This window comes from Amblyomma mixtum, chromosome 6 (assembly GCF_055824585.1).
Source record: "Amblyomma mixtum isolate Tamu chromosome 6, ASM5582458v1, whole genome shotgun sequence".
NCBI lineage: Eukaryota > Metazoa > Arthropoda > Arachnida > Ixodida > Ixodidae > Amblyomma > Amblyomma mixtum.
This window is the reverse complement of record NC_143017.1, coordinates 68,684,969-68,705,168: the sequence shown is the minus strand read 5'-3', so window position 1 is coordinate 68,705,168 and position 20,200 is coordinate 68,684,969. Positions and strand designations below refer to the sequence as shown.

Below are 20,200 nucleotides of genomic sequence, written 5' to 3'. Positions count from 1 at the left end.
GTGCACAAAGCGCAGCGAGACGGAAATAGAAATGAGCTTCGAGAGGCAGCCTTTCAGGCAATTGTCGGTGGGGCAAGAAAGAACGAGATGAATGCCGGAGTAATGGCGGTGGTGTCTGGAGTTTTCCCCCGATGATCGGCTGGATGAACTGGCAGTTTTGTTGTTACCTCCGCTCCTCTCCGCGAGCCTTGTTCCCTCCCAAAGGTACACTGCGAATGTTATTTACAAGCCCCTCGTCGTGTTCGTTTTTGCCACTATAGGAGTGGTTATGTCAAGTATATATAACGGACCATAGGGTATATTTATGCTGTGCAGCAGCTAGACAGACATAAACAATAACCTTCTTTGTCAGTAGCTGAAGAAATGACAAGTTTACGGGCGTTTTTGTCTTCAAAGGGCACTTTCCTCCCTTTTTCTCTCATCCCTCTGGGCTACATATCCCGTTCTCCCAACGTAGGGGCTCAATATGAATGGTATCCTGGCCAATTCTTTTTCATATATTCCTTTTCAATTCTGCCCTTGGCTTCCAATAACATTTTTGGTGATACAATATAGATGCCCTTGTGGTTAACCGGCATGCTTCCTGTCATCTCATGCAATTCATTCCGCGGGGGAAACTCGGCTAGTCCGGGCTTATCTGAAGTGCGCATCATACAGCCTCACCGAGCACGGGCAGTTCGTAGTCTCCGCTGGGTCCGGCGCCGACGTCGTTGACGGCGGCGCACGAGTAGCGTCCGCGTGACGCCAGGCTGCCGGGCGGCGTCTCCAGCTCGGACTCAGTCGCCGTGACGATGAGCTCGCCCTCGAACTCCCAGCGGTAGTGCGTGGCAGGCGGAAGGCCCGGGTCCTCCACCACGCAGCTCAGAGTCGTCGTCTTGCCCTTCACGGCGTACTCGCTGGCGTGCACTACGCTCGCGGGGCCGGGAGGATCTGCGAGGGACGGAGGATGCAGCGCGGGTCAACACGAATTTGGGTTACGCTTAATCTTCATCCTGTCCTCAGTACCTACGCTAGAAGGCAGTAAATGAGAAACGGCGGGAAAAAACCGACTGTGTGCTAGCGCTACAACAGCTGTCTCTATACTTTCATCGTAGCGAAACCTTCGTTAGTGATGGCTAGTGGAAAAATATAGAAGCAATAATGGGTCGACCCTGCCTGCGTGAAAGAGACCTTTTCGGGAGGAGTGAACGGCTCCAGTTAATAGGACACATCATCTATCGACACTCGTCAGACTATATATGGTTAAAGAATGCAGCGCGAAAAGACGAGGACAAACGGAGAAGTGGACAGGACTGGCGCTACCAACACCTATGTAGTCAGCGCCAGTCCTGTCTTTAGTTAGTAGCGCCAGTCCTGTCCACTTCTTCGTTTGTCCTTGCCTTTTCGCGCTGCATTCTTTAACCATGATCACTGACCAACAAGCCCAAACAGCCAATTTAGATTATATATGTCCATTTAGACGCCTCATCCAAACGTATTCACCTCCTTCCGGACAACTTTATGCTGATCTAGGAGAATAATGGGACGTCTTTTGATGTTTTCAAAAGTTCTCCTCGGATGATAAGGTGTTTCACTTGCTTAAAAAAATGTTATAACAGTTTGGGCGCCGGGTGCACTCACAATAGACGGCCAGCTCCTGGGTGTCGGACACGGGCCCCCAGCCGGCGTCGTTCTCGCCCTGGCAGGAGTAGTTCCCCGTGGCGTTGCGCATCACGTCCGCCCAGACGACCACGCGCTCGGTGCTCTCGTTGAGCAGCTCGCCGTCCCGGTGCCAGCGCACGCGGCGCAGCTGGCCTGGGTTGCCCTCGAGCACGTTGCACGAGAGCGTCACGCGGGTGCCCGGCCCCTCTTCCAGGAACGGAGGGGACACCACCGCCGCCACGGTCGGAACGTCTGCGTTCGATGCCCAAAACGTGCACAATTAGCGCGCCTCCATTTTGGAGCCGGCACTGAGGACAACTCCGTCCAAATCTTGTTCTTGGTACAAACTGATTCTATTGCTCTCTCTGTCAAAAGAAGCATTTATTCCTGAGACAGTTGGGTGTAAAACCGGAACTTTTTTATTGCGAAAGCAATACTAGTTGCACTTTCAGCCCGTCGCGTAGCAGCGAGGCCGGTAGCTACCATATTAGCATATTGTATTGGATTGGATTGGATTGCATAACCGATGCATCACCACAAGTCTAACCACAAGCACCACCACCAGCTACACTACCAGCTGAACCATGGCGTAGCTACGGATATTGCTTTAGCAATTACCGGGCTTAAATAAGCTGAGCCACAGCCATTTTTTATTTCGCTGCTCGATTCATACCCGTGACGTCAGAGCCGAGAGAGACTCCGACGTCACCGTTTAGAAGCGGATAGCGGTGTAGCCTAACCTCGAGGGCTCGCGCACAAAAATCTGCCTCGACGTCACTGCAATTTGCTGACGAAATCGGTCAGTGGCGGCGATGCTTGCATTTCGTTTCTAGAAATTTTCAAGGATATGAAAGCTTCATTTTCAGCTAAAGCAGGTCTTTGCCATTAGAATGCTGTAATCTATCGACACTTGTTCGACATGTTCTTCGATATACAGGATGTTTCACCTACGACTTTACTCAATTTGTAAAGGTAGGCCTTTTTTAGTTAGAAGATCGCTTTTTTCGGCATAGCATTGTCTGCGGGAGGTACATCAGAACTCAAATAAGACATGCTAACCAGCAGGCTGGTTAACTAATTTCAATAGTTAACGTTTAACTATTGCTGATAGGCTCATTAATTAGTGGGAGGCGTGTAACCCACCGTAGGCAATATCGATATCAGTTCTTGGAATTTTGAAAACGCGGTTACCCACGGCGCTGTGGCCCCTGCAAATTCTGGCTATTTCGACGAGTTACGTGCACTGGAGGGGTAGCTTTGCCTGCAAGCTTCTCGAATGCGCATGTATTTTGGGGTGATGTAAGCAAAATATGTTGGGCCACAACACCGATGGGTAACCGCGTTTTCGAAATTCTCAATAATTAAGGCGTCTAACTCTAATAGTCAAAAAGTTAAATATTCAGTATTAGTTAACCATGCTGCTAGTTAGCACGTCTTAGCTGTATTCTGATGAACTACACAGCTGAAAATACTTTTCGGAGAAAAGCGCTCTTCTAACTAGAAAGTCTATTTTAAAAAAAAAATAGTGTTACGTCTTAGGTGAAAGACCCTGCATATATTTTTTTAATTTTGTTTATATTTGCTCACACCCTTAATCCAGATTTAAATCTGTATACAGACATTTTACTCTTGCTTACTCTTTGCACGGAAACAAATCACGAGCCGGCAAAACGTATCCCTCAGCACCAGAGGCCTGCCCTTCTGAAAACATGGCACAAGTGAAGGTATGCTTTCCTTCCCGAGTGACCAATTGCTTTAAATGCCATGTAAAAACTGCTATAAACAGTGCTTTGACGTCAGCGACTCCGGGTGCTAAAGATCCGTTGAACTGTCAGGAACTCCAAGTTGAATCCTTGATTTGTGACGACACTCGCTAACCTTACCGTTGACTCTATCGCCTTACAGCCATGTGCGCAAAAGATTGCAGTGACACCGGCAACGTAATAACAAAAACGCAACCTCGTAAGGGAGCGCTTTGAAACTGATTAAATTTCTAATTTTGCTGCGGATTGACGGAGCAAAGAGTAAAATATCAGCGCCGTTCTATCTTTGTTATAATTTCGTTTCACAGGGAGCCCGCTTCTTAACTGGGGCTACTCGTTTGAAGAAAGTAGCAGGGAAAGCGGAGATGCTGCAATCAGCCCGCACTCGTCGTACGAAATTGCAGGCCAGCAATTAGCATTTCTCACACCCGCGTCTCCGAGGGAAGAGCTTATGGGGCGGGCTGCGCGGACTTGGAAGCGAGATTAGTCGGACCGGATGACAAACTGTAAGGCCGGTACGTTAAAGCCTGTACGCATTTTTGCTTCGCACTTGAAAAGAGCGCACGAGCCGTGGACAATGAGTGATTTCAACCTCACCGTGATCTACAGACGCCGTATCTGTTCGGCGTCAGATCAGCTATTACCGCAATCAATCTGGTGCTTATTAGTTAATTACCAGAGCAATTTCGGCAGTCATCTTTTGCGCCCAGACTACGTCTGACAAAACTAACAGCCTACGCAGGTACACATCTGGTTCGCTAAGTGCCACGCACCAGCTTGCATCGCGATTGAAGTTCCAAAAAACAATGCGCTATTATGGACCGATTCACTTTACACTGAAGGTAGAAGGAAGAATTTTTATTTCCCAGGGCTCCAAAGGTTATTCATGAATGTTAATTTTTTTCGAAAGTTTGGAAGTCTGCAAAGAAGTTACCTATGCCATGAAAAGTGTACTTCCGTCTGGGTTAACTGCATGTATTTGCAGGAATGCAGTGCGCAGTCTCGTTATGTGTCTGTTTCGAATGCCTTGCTATGTTATTTGTTTAGTTTTTGAATGCCTCGCTATTACGCCACACGGCAGATAACGAAGAAAAGTGTCGAACTAGTCGCGGTTCGTACAAGGACCAAATGCTTGGTTTGGTTTATTGGGGTTTAACGTCCCGAAGCAACTCAGGCTATGAGGGACGACGTAGTGAAGGGCTCCGGAAATTTCGACCACCTGGGGATCTTTAACGTGCACTGACATCGCACAGTACACGGGTCTCTAGAATTTCGCCTTTATCGAAATTCAGCCGCCGCGGCCGGGATCGAACCCACGTCTTTCGAGTCAGCAGCCGAGCGCCTTAACCACTGAGCCACCGCGGCAGTTTCGCTGCAGCGTGTCAACTTCAGAAACCTCCGTGGCATTTCTGACGTACAGTCTTTGTCATAAGTAACCAGGCTGCATGGTTTGCTTCTAGCCCGTACCGTGGAGCCCTTACAGCTTCCCTGTAGCTGAAATGGTCGTTAAAGGTAAGGACTGGGGGTCTTCCTACCTTCCAAAACCTTTTTGATCTTTAGGAAAGCCACAAGGGCTCCACTATACAAGCTAGAAACAAACCATGCAGCCTGGTTACTTTTGACAAAGACGGTACGTTATTAGGCCGCTCGTTCTAATTACAACCACCACTTCCACTCATTATTGGTGCGACGATTTATTCAAATAACCAAAACTACGCCCGCATTTACCATTATTCCCCTCGCACAAAAGTTAACAATCGCCCGTCACCGACTCCTTTTGTCGCGTCAGCGGCAATGTGGGCACAAGGCCAAGAGGGGCAGGGGGAGGGGGGCGGGGGGGGGGGGGGAGTGAACGGCAAAATGAAATATAAAAAAAGAAGAGAGGAAGAATTAAAAAGTGCGAGAGCGGTGCCTTCTGGGAGGAATCAATCCGGCCCTCGGAAGTATCGCGACGCGGCCCGGCCGCATTTCTCGCCCCCTCGTGTGAATGGCAGCGTGGCGGGTAATGGAACGGCGCGTATGGCGCCCTGCACACGGAAGCGTGAAGCGTGCTGAATAAGCTGCCGGTAGTGATCCGAATATATGCACGTATTGTGCGCCCCCTATGGTGAAGCCGTGGAAAAAAAAAAAAATGTTTCGTATTCTTCGCCATTCGTTTTCCCCCTTCTTTTCTCTATTTGCCTAAAGGGGAGCTTTATTTAAGTTCTCTTCCAGTTGCTATTATGTCGCTGTCTTCCTATTTTCTGCTTACTTTTTCCACCAGGATTCACGACACCGTACTTCGGGTATACCTCCTTTTCCTTTTTTTTTTTTAAGTTACTTTTGAGGACAGCATTTGTCTTCAGTTTATGGTGTTGTGTTACGCACAGGAGAGCAGCCCAGTCACCATCAAAGATATCGCGCTTTCCACGGCTCTCTTTATTTTTTTGGATTTCCTGTTTCTCGTTTGAGTTCGGCCGAGGGGGACTTTTTGGAAGTGAATCATGGCGTGGGACCCCTTGATAGCTTTCAAGACGTGAACTCTGCTGTTTGTCGTTTCACTACATTAAACTTTGCGCACGTCAGGGCGTTGCGAGATGATGGATTTCCCTTTTAGACTGCGCGCTGAATGTGCGGCGCATGAATCCGAAAATATTTGCTTCAGGAGCGAACGTTTTGTGTGCTCCCGACGTCGATGTATCCTCGTACATACGGACGAATGAATGCATGCATATGTCGCACTTCGCATGTAGCCTAGAGCTTGCTTTGGCGGACTTTGCTAACGGGACGATATTGAACGTATGGCACTGATGCGCCTTTTTAAGCATATGCCACCACTAGCGAGGCGAGGGAAGATTACTTTCAGTGAGATATACTTTCCCCAGCTTATTTCGTGGGTTGTTCTGTATTATTTGTTTGTTTAACATGTCGAGATTTCTGTTATTTTCGTTTCCAATTGATGAACAGTTCAGCATTTTATCGAGCTTTTTTTTTTTCATGCAGTTTGACTTGTCTATGATTAAAATAACTAGCAGAAATATGCTTTGGTTTATGGGGGTTTAACGTCCCAAAGCGACTCAGGCTGTGAGGGACGCCGTAGTGGAGGGCTCTGGATTTCGACCACCTGGGGTTTGTTAACGTGCACTGACATCGCAAAGTGCACGGGCCTCTAGCACTTCGCCGCCATTGAAATCCGACCGCAGCAGCCGGGATCGAACCCGCGTCTTTCCGGTCAGCAGCCGAGCACCGTAACCACTGAGCCACCGCAGCGGCTTTAGCAGAGATGCATACGTGCTTATTTCGGATAAGTAGGAGCAACAATGCTTTAATGAACACCGTGTTTCTGTAGAGAATGGAAACGGTCGCACACACTTTTTTTCATTGCCACCAAGGAAAATTTGGCGGCATAACAGCATTACGTCCTTGACTTACGGCCATTCTAATTTGGGTGAAGTAGGACTTCGCACAGAGATGCGACGTTTCTCAACATTACAGGTTTCTCATAAATTTCATACAGTCACGCTACAGTCCAGTCGGTCAAGCCGATGTGAATGAGCTATGACAGATTTAGAAATGTACTAATCTAATAAAGCCTTTAAGGGGGACACTGACTTCAACTCTATTCAATTATTGTTCTCAGTAAGCACTGATTCTGTGGTTCTTTCTGACGTCTGTCCGACTGCAAAAGGCACAGTTATAGCCGAGAAAATTGGATTTAAGAATCTTCCTACCAGTCGATTCAAACACGTGACGTCCTTTATGAAAAGGGCGGATGTTCGGCGTTATGATGTGTGTGAATGGCGGCGTAGCGTAGACTCAGGGATCCGCGTAAAAATAATGATGTCAGGGCACGCATTTTAGTTGCAAAATCGGCCGATGGTGGCGACACGTGTATTCCGTTTTATGGTCTTTTCTGGCTTATGAAAGCCCCGTTTTCGGTGGGAGCGGTCTCTTTCTAATTACATTCTAAACAGGAAGGAGTAAAGAGGGAGTAAGCTGTCCTGTAGCGCACACTTTGTCTTTTTGATTATGCTCTAAACAGGAAGTGCCAAGAAGGGAGTACCCTAGACGACAACTTACTCAGTTTTATTCCCATACAGGCGTATTCGCGTTTAAAGTGTAAAACGCGCCTTAAAAAAAAAAAAGGTCTGTAGACAGTTTATAGACCTCTTATTGACTCTGTTGACTTCTTATAAATATTGTTGTTTTTTGTCTATTCATAGTCTACAGACTGTCTATAGACAAAAGTCTGCTAAAAGTGTATGGCCATATATCTATAGATTGTCTATAGACTGTGTATGGAATTTGTATTGCCTACAGACTCTTCTCTAGGATTTGTCTATTGGCAGTCTATAGACTTTATAGACAGAAGTCAATAGACACTCTATAGACTGTATAAAACTTTTTTTTATAAGGGCGTTGCCTTATCGATCCATGCCAACTTATATTTGTCCCTCAGCGTTCGCTTAAAATTAGCTACATCGCCACTCGTATACGACCTCCGCGGGAAGGCGGCAACGGTGAACTCACAGAGGATGTCCAGATGGGCGAAGTTGGTCGAGTTCCCCCAGCCGATGTCGTTGCGCAGGCCGCACCCGTAGCGGCCGCGGTCTCGGCGGGTCAGTTCCCGAATGGTGAGGGTCGGGAGTCCCGGGTTGCTGGGCTCCAGCCGGTCGTCCTGGTCGAATCGGAGCGGCGCGTCGTCCTTGAACCAGCGCATGTCCAGGATCATGCGCGGATTGGCCGTGTACGAGCAGTGGAGCACCACGTGACCGCCCTCCTTGACCACGCCCACACGGCTCTGCTCGATCTTCACCTCGGGAGGATCTGCAAGGGACAAAGTAAGTGGTAGGGTTTTAATGCAGCTAAACCGAGTAGATGTGCGAAATCATGCGTCTAGCCTCCTGGTTGGGTCATGGTTTTGCTCTACTCGGTCGTCGGCACGTCTGGCGGCGATATTAGACTCAGGTTAAGCTCTGGAGGAAGTTAAGCTTATCTAATCTGTTCGCGCTGTAGATGTAAGGTGATAAAGACGACCATGTGCAATGCGCAGCGCGAAAGTGTGCTGCAGTTTAACGCGAGACGTGATCGGCTGCGGTGATAGCATAGTTATTCTACATGGTTATGTACAGAAAGGATATAAAATACATATATATATATATATATATATATATATATATATATATATATATATATATATGTGTGTGTGTGTTTGCACACAAAAGAAACTGTTTACAGAGCACCTAGGTAGGCGCTACGTGACACAAACATGATACAAAACATAACAGAACTAAAAGGCCGGTAAGGATATACAGCGCATCAGGAGAGGAAACCAATCCGGTACAAAGTCCGATTCTTTGTAAATGTCCGTTACCTGCAGCAACATTCGGCCACAATGAATTCTGGGCGAAACAACAGGTTCAACGTTGCGGTTTTGCACGCGCGTTTTCCAAAGGCTATGAAGTCCAGTCAGAATAATCATATCATAGGGTTTCGAGTCACGTTGGGAAACAACAAGGTAGCGCACACTGTAGGAATTTAGGGGGAAATCATAACCATGTAGAATAAATACCATGAAAGGAAGTAAAAAAATAGGTCAGAATCGTCTTTTCTTGGGCTAGTTGGTTTTTCATGCTGTAGGTGTTTGCAGCGCACACGAAACACGGACGGACAGAAAAGGGAACGAAACACAGCGCTGACTTTCAACTGAGCTTTATTGGAAAAATAAGCGACTTTTATACAAAAATTTTTAACATGTGATTCAGAAGATGTCAAAACGTCCTACTACATGTGCCATCTAAAATCACTGATACTGTAGATAAAAACCCTGAAAAAATATGAATGGAAAACACTGAAAGACACGTGCCGCTTAAACCAACTAAAGGGTGTCATGATCAACAACGGTGAAGGAACAACAATTGAAAAACTAACAAAAAAACTATGATATCGAAATGCAAAAGCAGGGTGAAGCTGTATATGGGCTCCCGTTGTCACAAAAAGTAAAAGAAAGAAGAAAACAAATTGTCAAAAAAACAGGACTGAAACGGTATAAAAACACATTAACTAAAACAGCATAAAACCCATTATTTGAAGAGTGTCGAAATTTACGGGTGCGCGCCTGCGGCCTGCAAGAATTCGAGTTCTTTATCCAGGAGCACTAAGGACACAGCGCTGACGCAGACCACGAGGGAGATTATCGAGGCAAAAGCCATCCAACAGAAAGGGGACATGTGCGTCAGCGCTGTGTCCTTAGTGCTCCTGGATAAAGAACTCGAATTCTTGCAGGCCGCAGGCGCGCACCCGTAAATTTCGACACTCTTCAAATAATGGGTTTTATGCTGTTTTAGTTAATATGTTTTTATACCGTTTCAGTCCTGTTTTTTTGACAATTTGTTTTCTTTTTTCTTTTACTTTTTGTGACAACGGGAGCCCATATACAGCTTCACCCTGCTTTTGCATTTCGATATCATAGTTTTTTAGAGCGCAGCTCTTTGGCGTCCGTTCCTGGGTTTCGCGTCGTCGTCGGCGTTGTCGTCGGCCTCGTAACCAGCTCCGCCCCCCTTTCATCCCCCCAGCGCTAGCAGCGACCGACTGATACCGCTGGATGCCGCTGACGCCGCTAGAGAGTCAAGATAACGTGACTGCATAGAACACCGTCGCCGCCATGCAGAAAGAGGAGGAAAGGGTCCCCCCCCCCCCCCTGTTCTTGTGTGGCGGATAGGGTGCTCTTCAGTTGCCGACGCGCCGGTTATTTCACGTAGGCCCCGGCACGTCGACGAATACGTGACCACCTTCCCACGGCTAGACCTGGTTCTTAGCGCTGCGGAAGCGAGGGTATCATATTGTTTGTGTCGGCATCGGCGGCGTTGTCCCTGAAACCAACTCCGCAGCTGGGGTTGACTCACTATCGAAAAGGTGAAACAGCTTATTTGCTGCGCTCAAATTTCGCATTAGGAAGTAACGTAATCGTCGGTAATTTTTTGTTAGTTTTTCGATTGTTGTTCCTTCACCGTTGTTGATCATGACACCCTTTAGTTGGTTTAAGCGGCACGTGTCTTTCAGTGTTTTCCATTCATATTTTTTCAGGGTTTTTATCTACAGTATCAGTGATTTTAGATGGCACATGTAGTAGGACGTTTTGACATCTTCTGAGTCACATGTTAAAAATTTTTGTATAAAAGTCGCTTATTTTTCCAATAAAGCTCAGTTGAAAGTCAGCGCTGTGTTTCGTTCCCTTTTCTGTCCGTCCGTGTTTCGTGTGCGCTGCAAACACCTACAGCGTAAAAAAATAGCCTAGTGCCCGCGTGCAGAGTCCAGCGAAGCTGATGTGTTCGCGCCGCCGCGCGTTCGAAACCCAGTCACGGCAATATTCATTTTATTTCTGTACCCTAAAGGTCAAGAACGGCACACGATTCTTGGTAGGGTTCCAACCCTTGAAGTATAGTAACAAAAAAAAAGGAGGTCATTGCTGGAAATCGAAGATGTCAAAATGCCAGTTTTAAATAGCTGGCGGAGTTATCTGCAACAAATATTTCTCCTTTGCGCTTGTTACATAAGCCTAATATGCTAAGACGCCTACAAACTGACCACGTATAAACGAAGTTTCACAATTTTCTCGCAAACCGGGTCACACGGAGAGCCCCGACCAACCTATTCCCGCTGTGCAAGGCCAACCACTACGCGCTCCAGCTCTGTTTCCGTGCGAAATAAAAGACTGTGAAATGCTAAGGGAGCCGAGATCCTGCGAATACTACGCACATTGTGCAGGACTGAACACAGAAGCCAAGCCAATGCAGGTCTCTGCGCTGGCAGCGGGCTCTCCTCCATTCACCCCGCCGCTCTCTATCCTAAAGTAAGCCCTCAAACGAAAGATTAAAGCGAAAAACAAGTGAGGCGGTATCGAGACTAATGCATTTTGCGCATGAAACGAAATCAAACTTTATAGAAAGAAAGGGGGACGTATGTGATGTGGAAGAGATTGGGAAACAGAGAAGGGGGGGGGGGGGGGGGGGGCATTGAAGTTGCCCGTGGGCTTTGCGCCAAACACTTGCTTTGAGTAATGGCGCCCGGCAAAACGTGTCCTGCCTGCAAATGGCTACTCTAACGCCGGCAGAAGGTCCTTCCTTGCTTTTGAGCGCAAAAGCAAGCGTGATACGAAACGCTTTCTGTCGCATCCATCATGGTGAGAGGATCCCTCGCTAAACGCGCCGTTTTCACACGTGCTCCACAATGAAATTAGAGCTGCGCAGCCGAGGCCTGTTTTTGAAAAGGCATGTTCTTTGGATGAGAGCAGCTCACTTTTATAACGTGTGACATTGTGTAACTACAGCGAGAGACCGCCGCGTCTCCGAAGGAGCTCAGAAATGAGCATTTAATGGCGGCTTACGATACAGCGCCAACAGCTCGGAGAAGCGGAAGAATCTTGGCCGAGTTTCGTTTTATTGTTTTTTGCGACAACCGGGATGGGAGAAAAAAGTGAAAGTCAAGAAATTCAAATTGCTACAGTTTCCAATTTCACAGAAACGGCTTTTGTGTTCATGTCATTCTTAGATTTCAGTTATTAAGAGAGCTCGTGTGTGACCCTTTCGAAATACCAGCGAGTTCGCAAATAGGCGTAGGTTTAGACAGGAGAATGGGAATGTTTCACAATGTTAGAGAAGGAGCGCACACGAGCTTTTTTAATAAAATTGCGAATTGAGCGGTTGTTGCGGTGTACGCTTATGATAATCTTACTCCCGGTTTCACCGCTGGTCGTCCCTTTTGACGAAGGGTCTGCACGCAGAATCCGCCGCTGTGCGCGTCTGCAGCAAGTTATAAATTAATAGATTTAGGTAGGTAGGTGTCAGTGAGAGTTCTAAAAAGAGAGATCTCGCCAGTGCCGCTAAACTATTACAAAGCAGACCAGAAACTGCCGAGTACGCTACCATTTTTGCGTTACGGAAATCCTTAAGTGTCGGCGACACACGATTCGCGCAAGCGCGTTAGGTCCACTCAACCGCACTCGACCGGCGGGCCGCATTGCATAAAAGCACCATCCGACGGCCATAGCCGCGTCAGAGCAATGGCGTCGAAAATCCCGGGCTTCGAGGCGCGCCGAAGCGGCAGCTGCCCGGCCCTTCCGACAAGGCCTAGCCCGACAAGGTCCCCCCTCCCTACACACACACCTTGGCGCTTGAGCCGCCGAGAGGCTCTGTTTTTTTTCCTCCCCGGCCGCTGCGAGGCCCGAGGGTTCTCCTATCTCTGAGCAATTTCCTCAGCGGAAGCCGGCCGGTATTGCTTCGTTCCTCAGAGCCAGCTTTGCCCGGAAATAGGGCCAACATTAGCGCGGTCTACTCATCCCGGGACACTCGAAGAGGCGGCGGTTCGGCTTATTCTGCTCGTGTCGTCTGCGGGGAGACCACGCTGGGTGAAGAGTGGCGAAGGGGAGGGTTAAAGGGGGAAAGGGGCGGAACCCAAGATGGGACTCGTAAATTAAACGACGGTGCGAGGGTGAGAGTTGACTATGTAGGCCGCCCTTTGTTGTCGCGAGTGTACACACACTGCTTAACAACCCAGATTCAACAATGCACCGCCGTGGAACCTCATTATAAGGGAAACCCTGTTTCGTCGTCGTTTGCTTTCACTCTCTTTGCATTTGTTTTTTTGTGGGGTGGGTGAGTTTCGAAACACGATCCTTAATGATCTTCGTCTTTCTTTTTCTTTCTCTGTAAGGGTAAAACGAAACAACGTCACGTTTCAATCAGTGGTGACATTTAAGGTACCTGTTACCCGGTTTGCCAGGCAGAGTATAAAAACAGTGGGAAGTCCGGCTGAAGACCACCAACGCCCTAGCCGCGACGCCATTAACGTGGCGCTCTGAAATTGCTTTTACTACTTAATGATTTTTTTAATACAGAGAAACATGCAACGCCTGATGGGAGCACGAATGTCACCGAGGTTTGAAATTACGCAAAGTTATTTGCGCAATCAAATAATGCGCAGCTTCACTGAGAAAAGAGAAACGAAAATGGATTAATCAGGAGTTTCCGTTGTTGATTTCTAGCGCCAGCGCAGTGCTTGGATTTTAGAGCGAAAACCCTATTCCTCCCGTACAAAGCTGAAGGTCATGTGGCTATGAAATTTGACCTTCAAACCAGGAGGAGTGGAGGCTTGGCTCTGACGTCATGCCACGCCTCGCCACAGCTGCGCGCGCTGAGCCGACCGCGCTCGCTCGCCTCGCAGCTACCGAATCACGTGACTCGCTGCGCCTCGCCACAACTACCACAGCTGGGTATGGGAAGCCGACGGCACTGTCGCAACTGCCGGAAATGGCGTGACGCGACGGCTATATAAAAGCGTGTGGCGTGTTGCTTACCGTCGTATGCTTACCTTTACTAAGCTTTCGCTCGTATTACTAGATTCAGCCGGGTTGGACCACAGCTAACCTTTTCTTAGTTGCTCTAATAAGTGCACTGAAACTGCAAGGCCAGAGAAGGACAACGCATACTGTACTATGTAGCTTTCGCTCGTAATAAGTGCACTGCTCGTAATAAGTCGCTTGTAAGTCGCTCGTAATAAGTCGCTAATAAGTCGCTCGTAATAAGTGCATCGTAGCTCTAATAAGTGCACTGAAACTGCAAGGCCAGAGAAGGACAACGCATACTGTACTATGTAGCTTTCGCTCGTATTACTAGATTCAGCCGGGTTGGACCACAGCTAATCTTTTTCTTAGTTGCTCTAATAAGTGCACTGAAACTGCAAGGCCAGAGAAGGACAACGCATACTGTATTATGTAGCTTTCGCTCGTATTACTAGATTCAGCCGGGTTGGACCACAGCTAATCTTTTTCTTAGTTGCTCTAATAAGTGCACTGAAACTGCAAGGCCAGAGAAGGACAACGCATACTGTATTATGTAGCTTTCGCTTGTATTACTAGATTCAGCCGGGTTGGACCACAGCTAATCTTTTTCTTAGTTGCTCTAATAAGTGCACTGAAACTGCAAGGCCAGAGAAGGACAACGCATACTGTATTATGTAGCTTTCGCTCGTATTACTAGATTCAGCCGGGTTGGACCACAGCTAATCTTTTTCTTAGTTGCTCTAATAAGTGCACTGAAACTGCAAGGCCAGAGAAGGACAACGCATACTGTATTATGTAGCTTTCGCTCGTATTACTAGATTCAGCCGGGTTGGACCACAGCTAATCTTTTTCTTAGTTGCTCTAATAAGTGCACTGAAACTGCAAGGCCAGAGAAGGACAACGCATACTGTATTATGTAGCTTTCGCTCGTAATAAGTGCACTGCTCGTAATAAGTCGCTTGTAAGTCGCTCGTAATAAGTCGCTAATAAGTCGCTCGTAATAAGTGCATCGTAGCTCTAATAAGTGCACTGAAACTGCAAGGCCAGAGAAGGACAACGCATACTGTACTATGTAGCTTTCGCTCGTATTACTAGATTCAGCCGGGTTGGACCACAGCTAATCTTTTTCTTAGTTGCTCTAATAAGTGCACTGAAACTGCAAGGCCAGAGAAGGACAACGCATACTGTATTATGTAGCTTTCGCTCGTATTACTAGATTCAGCCGGGTTGGACCACAGCTAATCTTTTTCTTAGTTGCTCTAATAAGTGCACTGAAACTGCAAGGCCAGAGAAGGACAACGCATACTGTATTATGTAGCTTTCGCTTGTATTACTAGATTCAGCCGGGTTGGACCACAGCTAATCTTTTTCTTAGTTGCTCTAATAAGTGCACTGAAACTGCAAGGCCAGAGAAGGACAACGCATACTGTATTATGTAGCTTTCGCTCGTATTACTAGATTCAGCCGGGTTGGACCACAGCTAATCTTTTTCTTAGTTGCTCTAATAAGTGCACTGAAACTGCAAGGCCAGAGAAGGACAACGCATACTGTATTATGTAGCTTTCGCTCGTATTACTAGATTCAGCCGGGTTGGACCACAGCTAATCTTTTTCTTAGTTGCTCTAATAAGTGCACTGAAACTGCAAGGCCAGAGAAGGACAACGCATACTGTATTATGTAGCTTTCGCTCGTATTACTAGATTCAGCCGGGTTGGACCACAGCTAATCGTTTTCTTAGTTGCTCTAATAAGTGCACTGAAACTGCAAGGCCAGAGAAGGACAACGCATACTGTACTATGTAGCTTTCGCTCGTATTACTAGATTCAGCCGGGTTGGACCACAGCTAATCGTTTTCTTAGTTGCTCTAATAAGTGCACTGAAACTGCAAGGCCAGAGAAGGACAACGCATACTGTATTATGTAGCTTTCGCTCGTATTACTAGATTCAGCCGGGTTGGACCACAGCTAATCTTTTTCTTAGTTGCTCTAATAAGTGCACTGAAACTGCAAGGCCAGAGAAGGACAACGCATACTGTACTATGTAGCTTTCGCTCGTAATAAGTGCACTGCTCGTAATAAGTCGCTTGTAAGTCGCTCGTAATAAGTCGCTAATAAGTCGCTCGTAATAAGTGCATCGTAGCTCTAATAAGTGCACTGAAACTGCAAGGCCAGAGAAGGACAACGCATACTGTATTATGTAGCTTTCGCTCGTAATAAGTGCACTGCTCGTAATAAGTCGCTTGTAAGTCGCTCGTAATAAGTGCATCGTAGCTCTAATAAGTGCACTGAAACTGCAAGGCCAGAGAAGGACAACGCATACTGTACTATGTAGCTTTCGCTCGTAATAAGTGCACTGCTCGTAATAAGTCGCTTGTAAGTCGCTCGTAATAAGTCGCTAATAAGTCGCTCGTAATAAGTGCATCGTAGCTCTAATAAGTGCACTGAAACTGCAAGGCCAGAGAAGGACAACGCATACTGTATTATGTAGCTTTCGCTCGTAATAAGTGCACTGCTCGTAATAAGTCGCTTGTAAGTCGCTCGTAATAAGTCGCTAATAAGTCGCTCGTAATAAGTGCATCGTAGCTCTAATAAGTGCACTGAAACTGCAAGGCCAGAGAAGGACAACGCATACTGTATTATGTAGCTTTCGCTCGTATTACTAGATTCAGCCGGGTTGGACCACAGCTAATCGTTTTCTTAGTTGCTCTAATAAGTGCACTGAAACTGCAAGGCCAGAGAAGGACAACGCATACTGTACTATGTAGCTTTCGCTCGTATTACTAGATTCAGCCGGGTTGGACCACAGCTAATCGTTTTCTTAGTTGCTCTAATAAGTGCACTGAAACTGCAAGGCCAGAGAAGGACAACGCATACTGTATTATGTAGCTTTCGCTCGTATTACTAGATTCAGCCGGGTTGGACCACAGCTAATCTTTTTCTTAGTTGCTCTAATAAGTGCACTGAAACTGCAAGGCCAGAGAAGGACAACGCATACTGTATTATGTAGCTTTCGCTCGTATTACTAGATTCAGCCGGGTTGGACCACAGCTAATCTTTTTCTTAGTTGCTCTAATAAGTGCACTGAAACTGCAAGGCCAGAGAAGGACAACGCATACTGTATTATGTAGCTTTCGCTCGTATTACTAGATTCAGCCGGGTTGGACCACAGCTAATCTTTTTCTTAGTTGCTCTAATAAGTGCACTGAAACTGCAAGGCCAGAGAAGGACAACGCATACTGTATTATGTAGCTTTCGCTCGTATTACTAGATTCAGCCGGGTTGGACCACAGCTAATCTTTTTCTTAGTTGCTCTAATAAGTGCACTGAAACTGCAAGGCCAGAGAAGGACAACGCATACTGTATTATGTAGCTTTCGCTCGTATTACTAGATTCAGCCGGGTTGGACCACAGCTAATCGTTTTCTTAGTTGCTCTAATAAGTGCACTGAAACTGCAAGGCCAGTGAAGGACAACACATACTGTACTATGTGCTTCCAGTTCGACCTAGAACAAGCTTCCAGAAACTCACTCAATATGTTCCCTGACACACACTTCGCTCACGAGAATTTCGCGAAACGAGGTCACTAACCCTAATGAGCAAAACTCGCGACAGCGGCAGCGTGTGCGGTCCAAAAAAAAAAAAAGAAAGAAAGCCAAGGCCATTTAAGACTTGCAGCATGTGAAGCGGCCATCCCAAACCACCCACTGTTGCCAGACCACCAAATTCACAGACTGAATCAAGAAAGATTTCCTCGCCTTCATTTGTCTCTGCTGAAGATATGTTCGCTCGTGCGTGCACACAGGCACGCTTGAAAATTTGATCATCCTTTACGAGCTGTCTCACTTATCGCGTGCGAGGATGTGCCGTTAGCCTCCATGCAGCTGCGTTTCGCAAGGAAAAATCACACACGGGAAAAACCGGGGTCAGAGCTACCGGGACGTACGCGTCCGGGGCACGTCGGCATCGGCCCTCACGGGACCCAGGTCTCAAAGACCGCGCCGATTTAGGGAGAGTGCAAAAGCGGCAGGCAGACCCCGTAAGAACGAGCGACTAGTCAAAAAACAATAATATAAAAGGACGCGTAGATCACCGGGAAAGTTGGCAAGACTCGAGCAACTTAGTTCAGAGAGGGGAAAATTTTTCCCCGAGGTCCGTATGATGTCCCTGTACAGCGTAAGCGTTTCGGCAAGCCACGGACACGTTGGCCTCGCGGCCTCACCTGGGCGGAATCCGCGGGGTTACTCCGACGCGATCGCTTTAAATAATTCTCGACCTCAACCGCTGTCACTATTTTTTTTATCGGCGTTTTTGTTTCCTGCTGCTGCTAGCTTCGGGTTCTGTGTATATGTACACACCTACCTTTCTTGCTTTTTCTTTCGCCCGCGTACCCTATATACCAGGCCGTCCGAGTGGTGCGAGACAAGATACGGACCTCACTCACGCGAGTGAATCATTTAGAGGCGCACACTTCCAGAGCATAAACTCCGCTAGCATTATTAATCATTAACGGGCTGCGGTACGGCCGAGAGCTTTAATCGCGCTGATGGAGGCGCAGGTCTTCTCACACGCGCCAGAAGTCAGCCGCGTCTTCGGTAGAAAAAGGACAAGGCACCTCGTTCCTTCGTCTGTTCCGCATCTCTCTTTCCTTCTTCTTTTTACTTTCGTACGTTTTCCTCCTTGCATTTTGCCTCTGAAGTCTTGTCTGCGAGATCAGCTCGTATAGGAGTCAAATTTTGTTTCTTTTTCTCCCCGCTTCTCTCGTTTTCTTTCTTTCTCTCTCTTTTTTTTTTTCATCGCCACAGTAACACGAGTCCGCGCACACAACGCGAAACCACAAGGATACAACGGGAAGCGTATGTCCCGTCGTTCTCCTTCCTGTGTGGTGTCTTTGTTGCGCTTGAATTCTGGAAGTATAATGGAAGAGCGGGCAACTTGATAAGAGCTCTCTCTCTCTCTTTCCACGCTAGGAAGCCATTTCTCTATCCCTGTTCTTGACTTTGTTATTTGCCCTTGAAAAGGAAGACAGACACAGCCTCAGCCTTATTGAGCTAGGCCAGCCAGTTGAGTAAGGACGCGCAATACCACTACGGCGAAAGACCGCGGTTGAATTAAGAGCACGTTCCTTTATTCGTTGCTAGCGGCGAGTGCCCGAGGCTGTCGAATGCGTAACGCGTGTTCATTGCTTTCTTTTTTTTTTTTAAATAAATACTACCGAGTCGCTTTGAGAAAGTGACCTTTCTTTAGGTGTGGTTAAAAGGAATCTCCTGACTTGGCGTACTCCTTCTGATATGTGGCGTACAGCCGGAAACTATAGTGTCAGGAACGACGTACTGCACAGTCCTTCAAGACATTTAATACCTCGTATCGCCTAGTAGCCTAATCGTGCTAGTCTTTAAGGATGCCTCGTAGTTTTTATTTTGCGCGGAGATAAGAAATAGGCGCATTGTTTCAAGTCCGGCGTGTTTCCGCACATGTCGCATGCATCACCCGCGTCGAGCGAAGACGGTAACCAAATATGTCATTGAACCATAACTCGCTAACTAAATCTCATCCTGACCGCCCCGCAAGCTAGAAAATGAGGTACTGTACAGGAAGACAATTAAATGGCTTATAAAGCTAATAATATCAGTACTCAAGGCGAGGACATGGACGGCAGTATCACTATCAGTCGCTATTTTAGATCTGGCGATCGGTGCGGCTTTACATGTTTTAGTGTGCAGTCTGGCCTATCAGTTTTGCTGTCGTGAATCCCGAATTATTAATGCTCAGGCGAGGTACACGCATCAATTTTCGAACTTCAGGAGCGTCTGTTATATTCTTTAACAGTTTCTGCAAGCGCGCTCAGTGATCTCTATGTAATGCAGCAACAGACTGGTTTGCTTCCCATTTTAAAGACCCCGAGAGGAGGAAGAGGGAAACAGCCACTGCGCACTCACAGAGGACGAGCAGGTCGACGGTCCGCTCGAGGGGCGGCTCCCCGGAGGCTTCCAGCACGGGGTTGCTGCCTTTGCAGGTGAAGCTCCCTTCGTGGTCGTGTCGCGTGAGCACGACCTCGAGCGTGCTCACGGTGCGGAAGGTGCCGTCGCCCAGCGGCTCGATGCTGGGCTGCGGCTGCTGTGCCATGCGCGCCGTCCGGTTGTACCACACCGCCTCGGCCACGGGCCGTGCCCCCGAGATGACGCAGCGCACCTGGAGCGCGGTGCCAGCCTTGGCCGGCATGCTCGGACTCTCCATCTCGATCTCCAGGGGCTTCACTGCGGGCCGCCAACAAGAACGCCTCCAAATCAATCAATCAATCAATCAATCAATCAATCAATCAATCAATCAATCAATCAATCAATCAATCAATCAATCAATCAATCAATCAATCAATCAATCAATCAATCACTTCCTCCACACTACCAATGGTCAGCCAATCAATCACTTCACGCTCCCATTGGTGAGTCAGTCAAGCACTCCACCTTCCTATTGGTCAGCCA

At 47.5% G+C, this 20,200-nt stretch overlaps 1 protein-coding gene across 5 annotated transcripts in view; it reads right to left on the bottom strand.

Moving 5' to 3' along the window:
* LOC149339303 (hemicentin-2-like) overlaps positions 1-20,200 on the bottom strand; it is a 222,111-nt gene that overhangs the window by 20,669 nt on the left and 181,242 nt on the right. For all 5 annotated transcript variants that reach the window (XM_089548049.1, XM_089548051.1, XM_089548052.1 and 2 more), the window contains exons 4-7: positions 19,658-19,975; positions 7,914-8,210; positions 1,621-1,893; positions 664-930 (exon numbers count right to left, since the gene is read on the bottom strand). In XM_089548049.1, the coding sequence (XP_089404175.1) occupies positions 664-930; positions 1,621-1,893; positions 7,914-8,210; positions 19,658-19,975 (1,155 nt within the window). The remainder of the gene's footprint in view (positions 1-663; positions 931-1,620; positions 1,894-7,913; positions 8,211-19,657; positions 19,976-20,200) is intronic.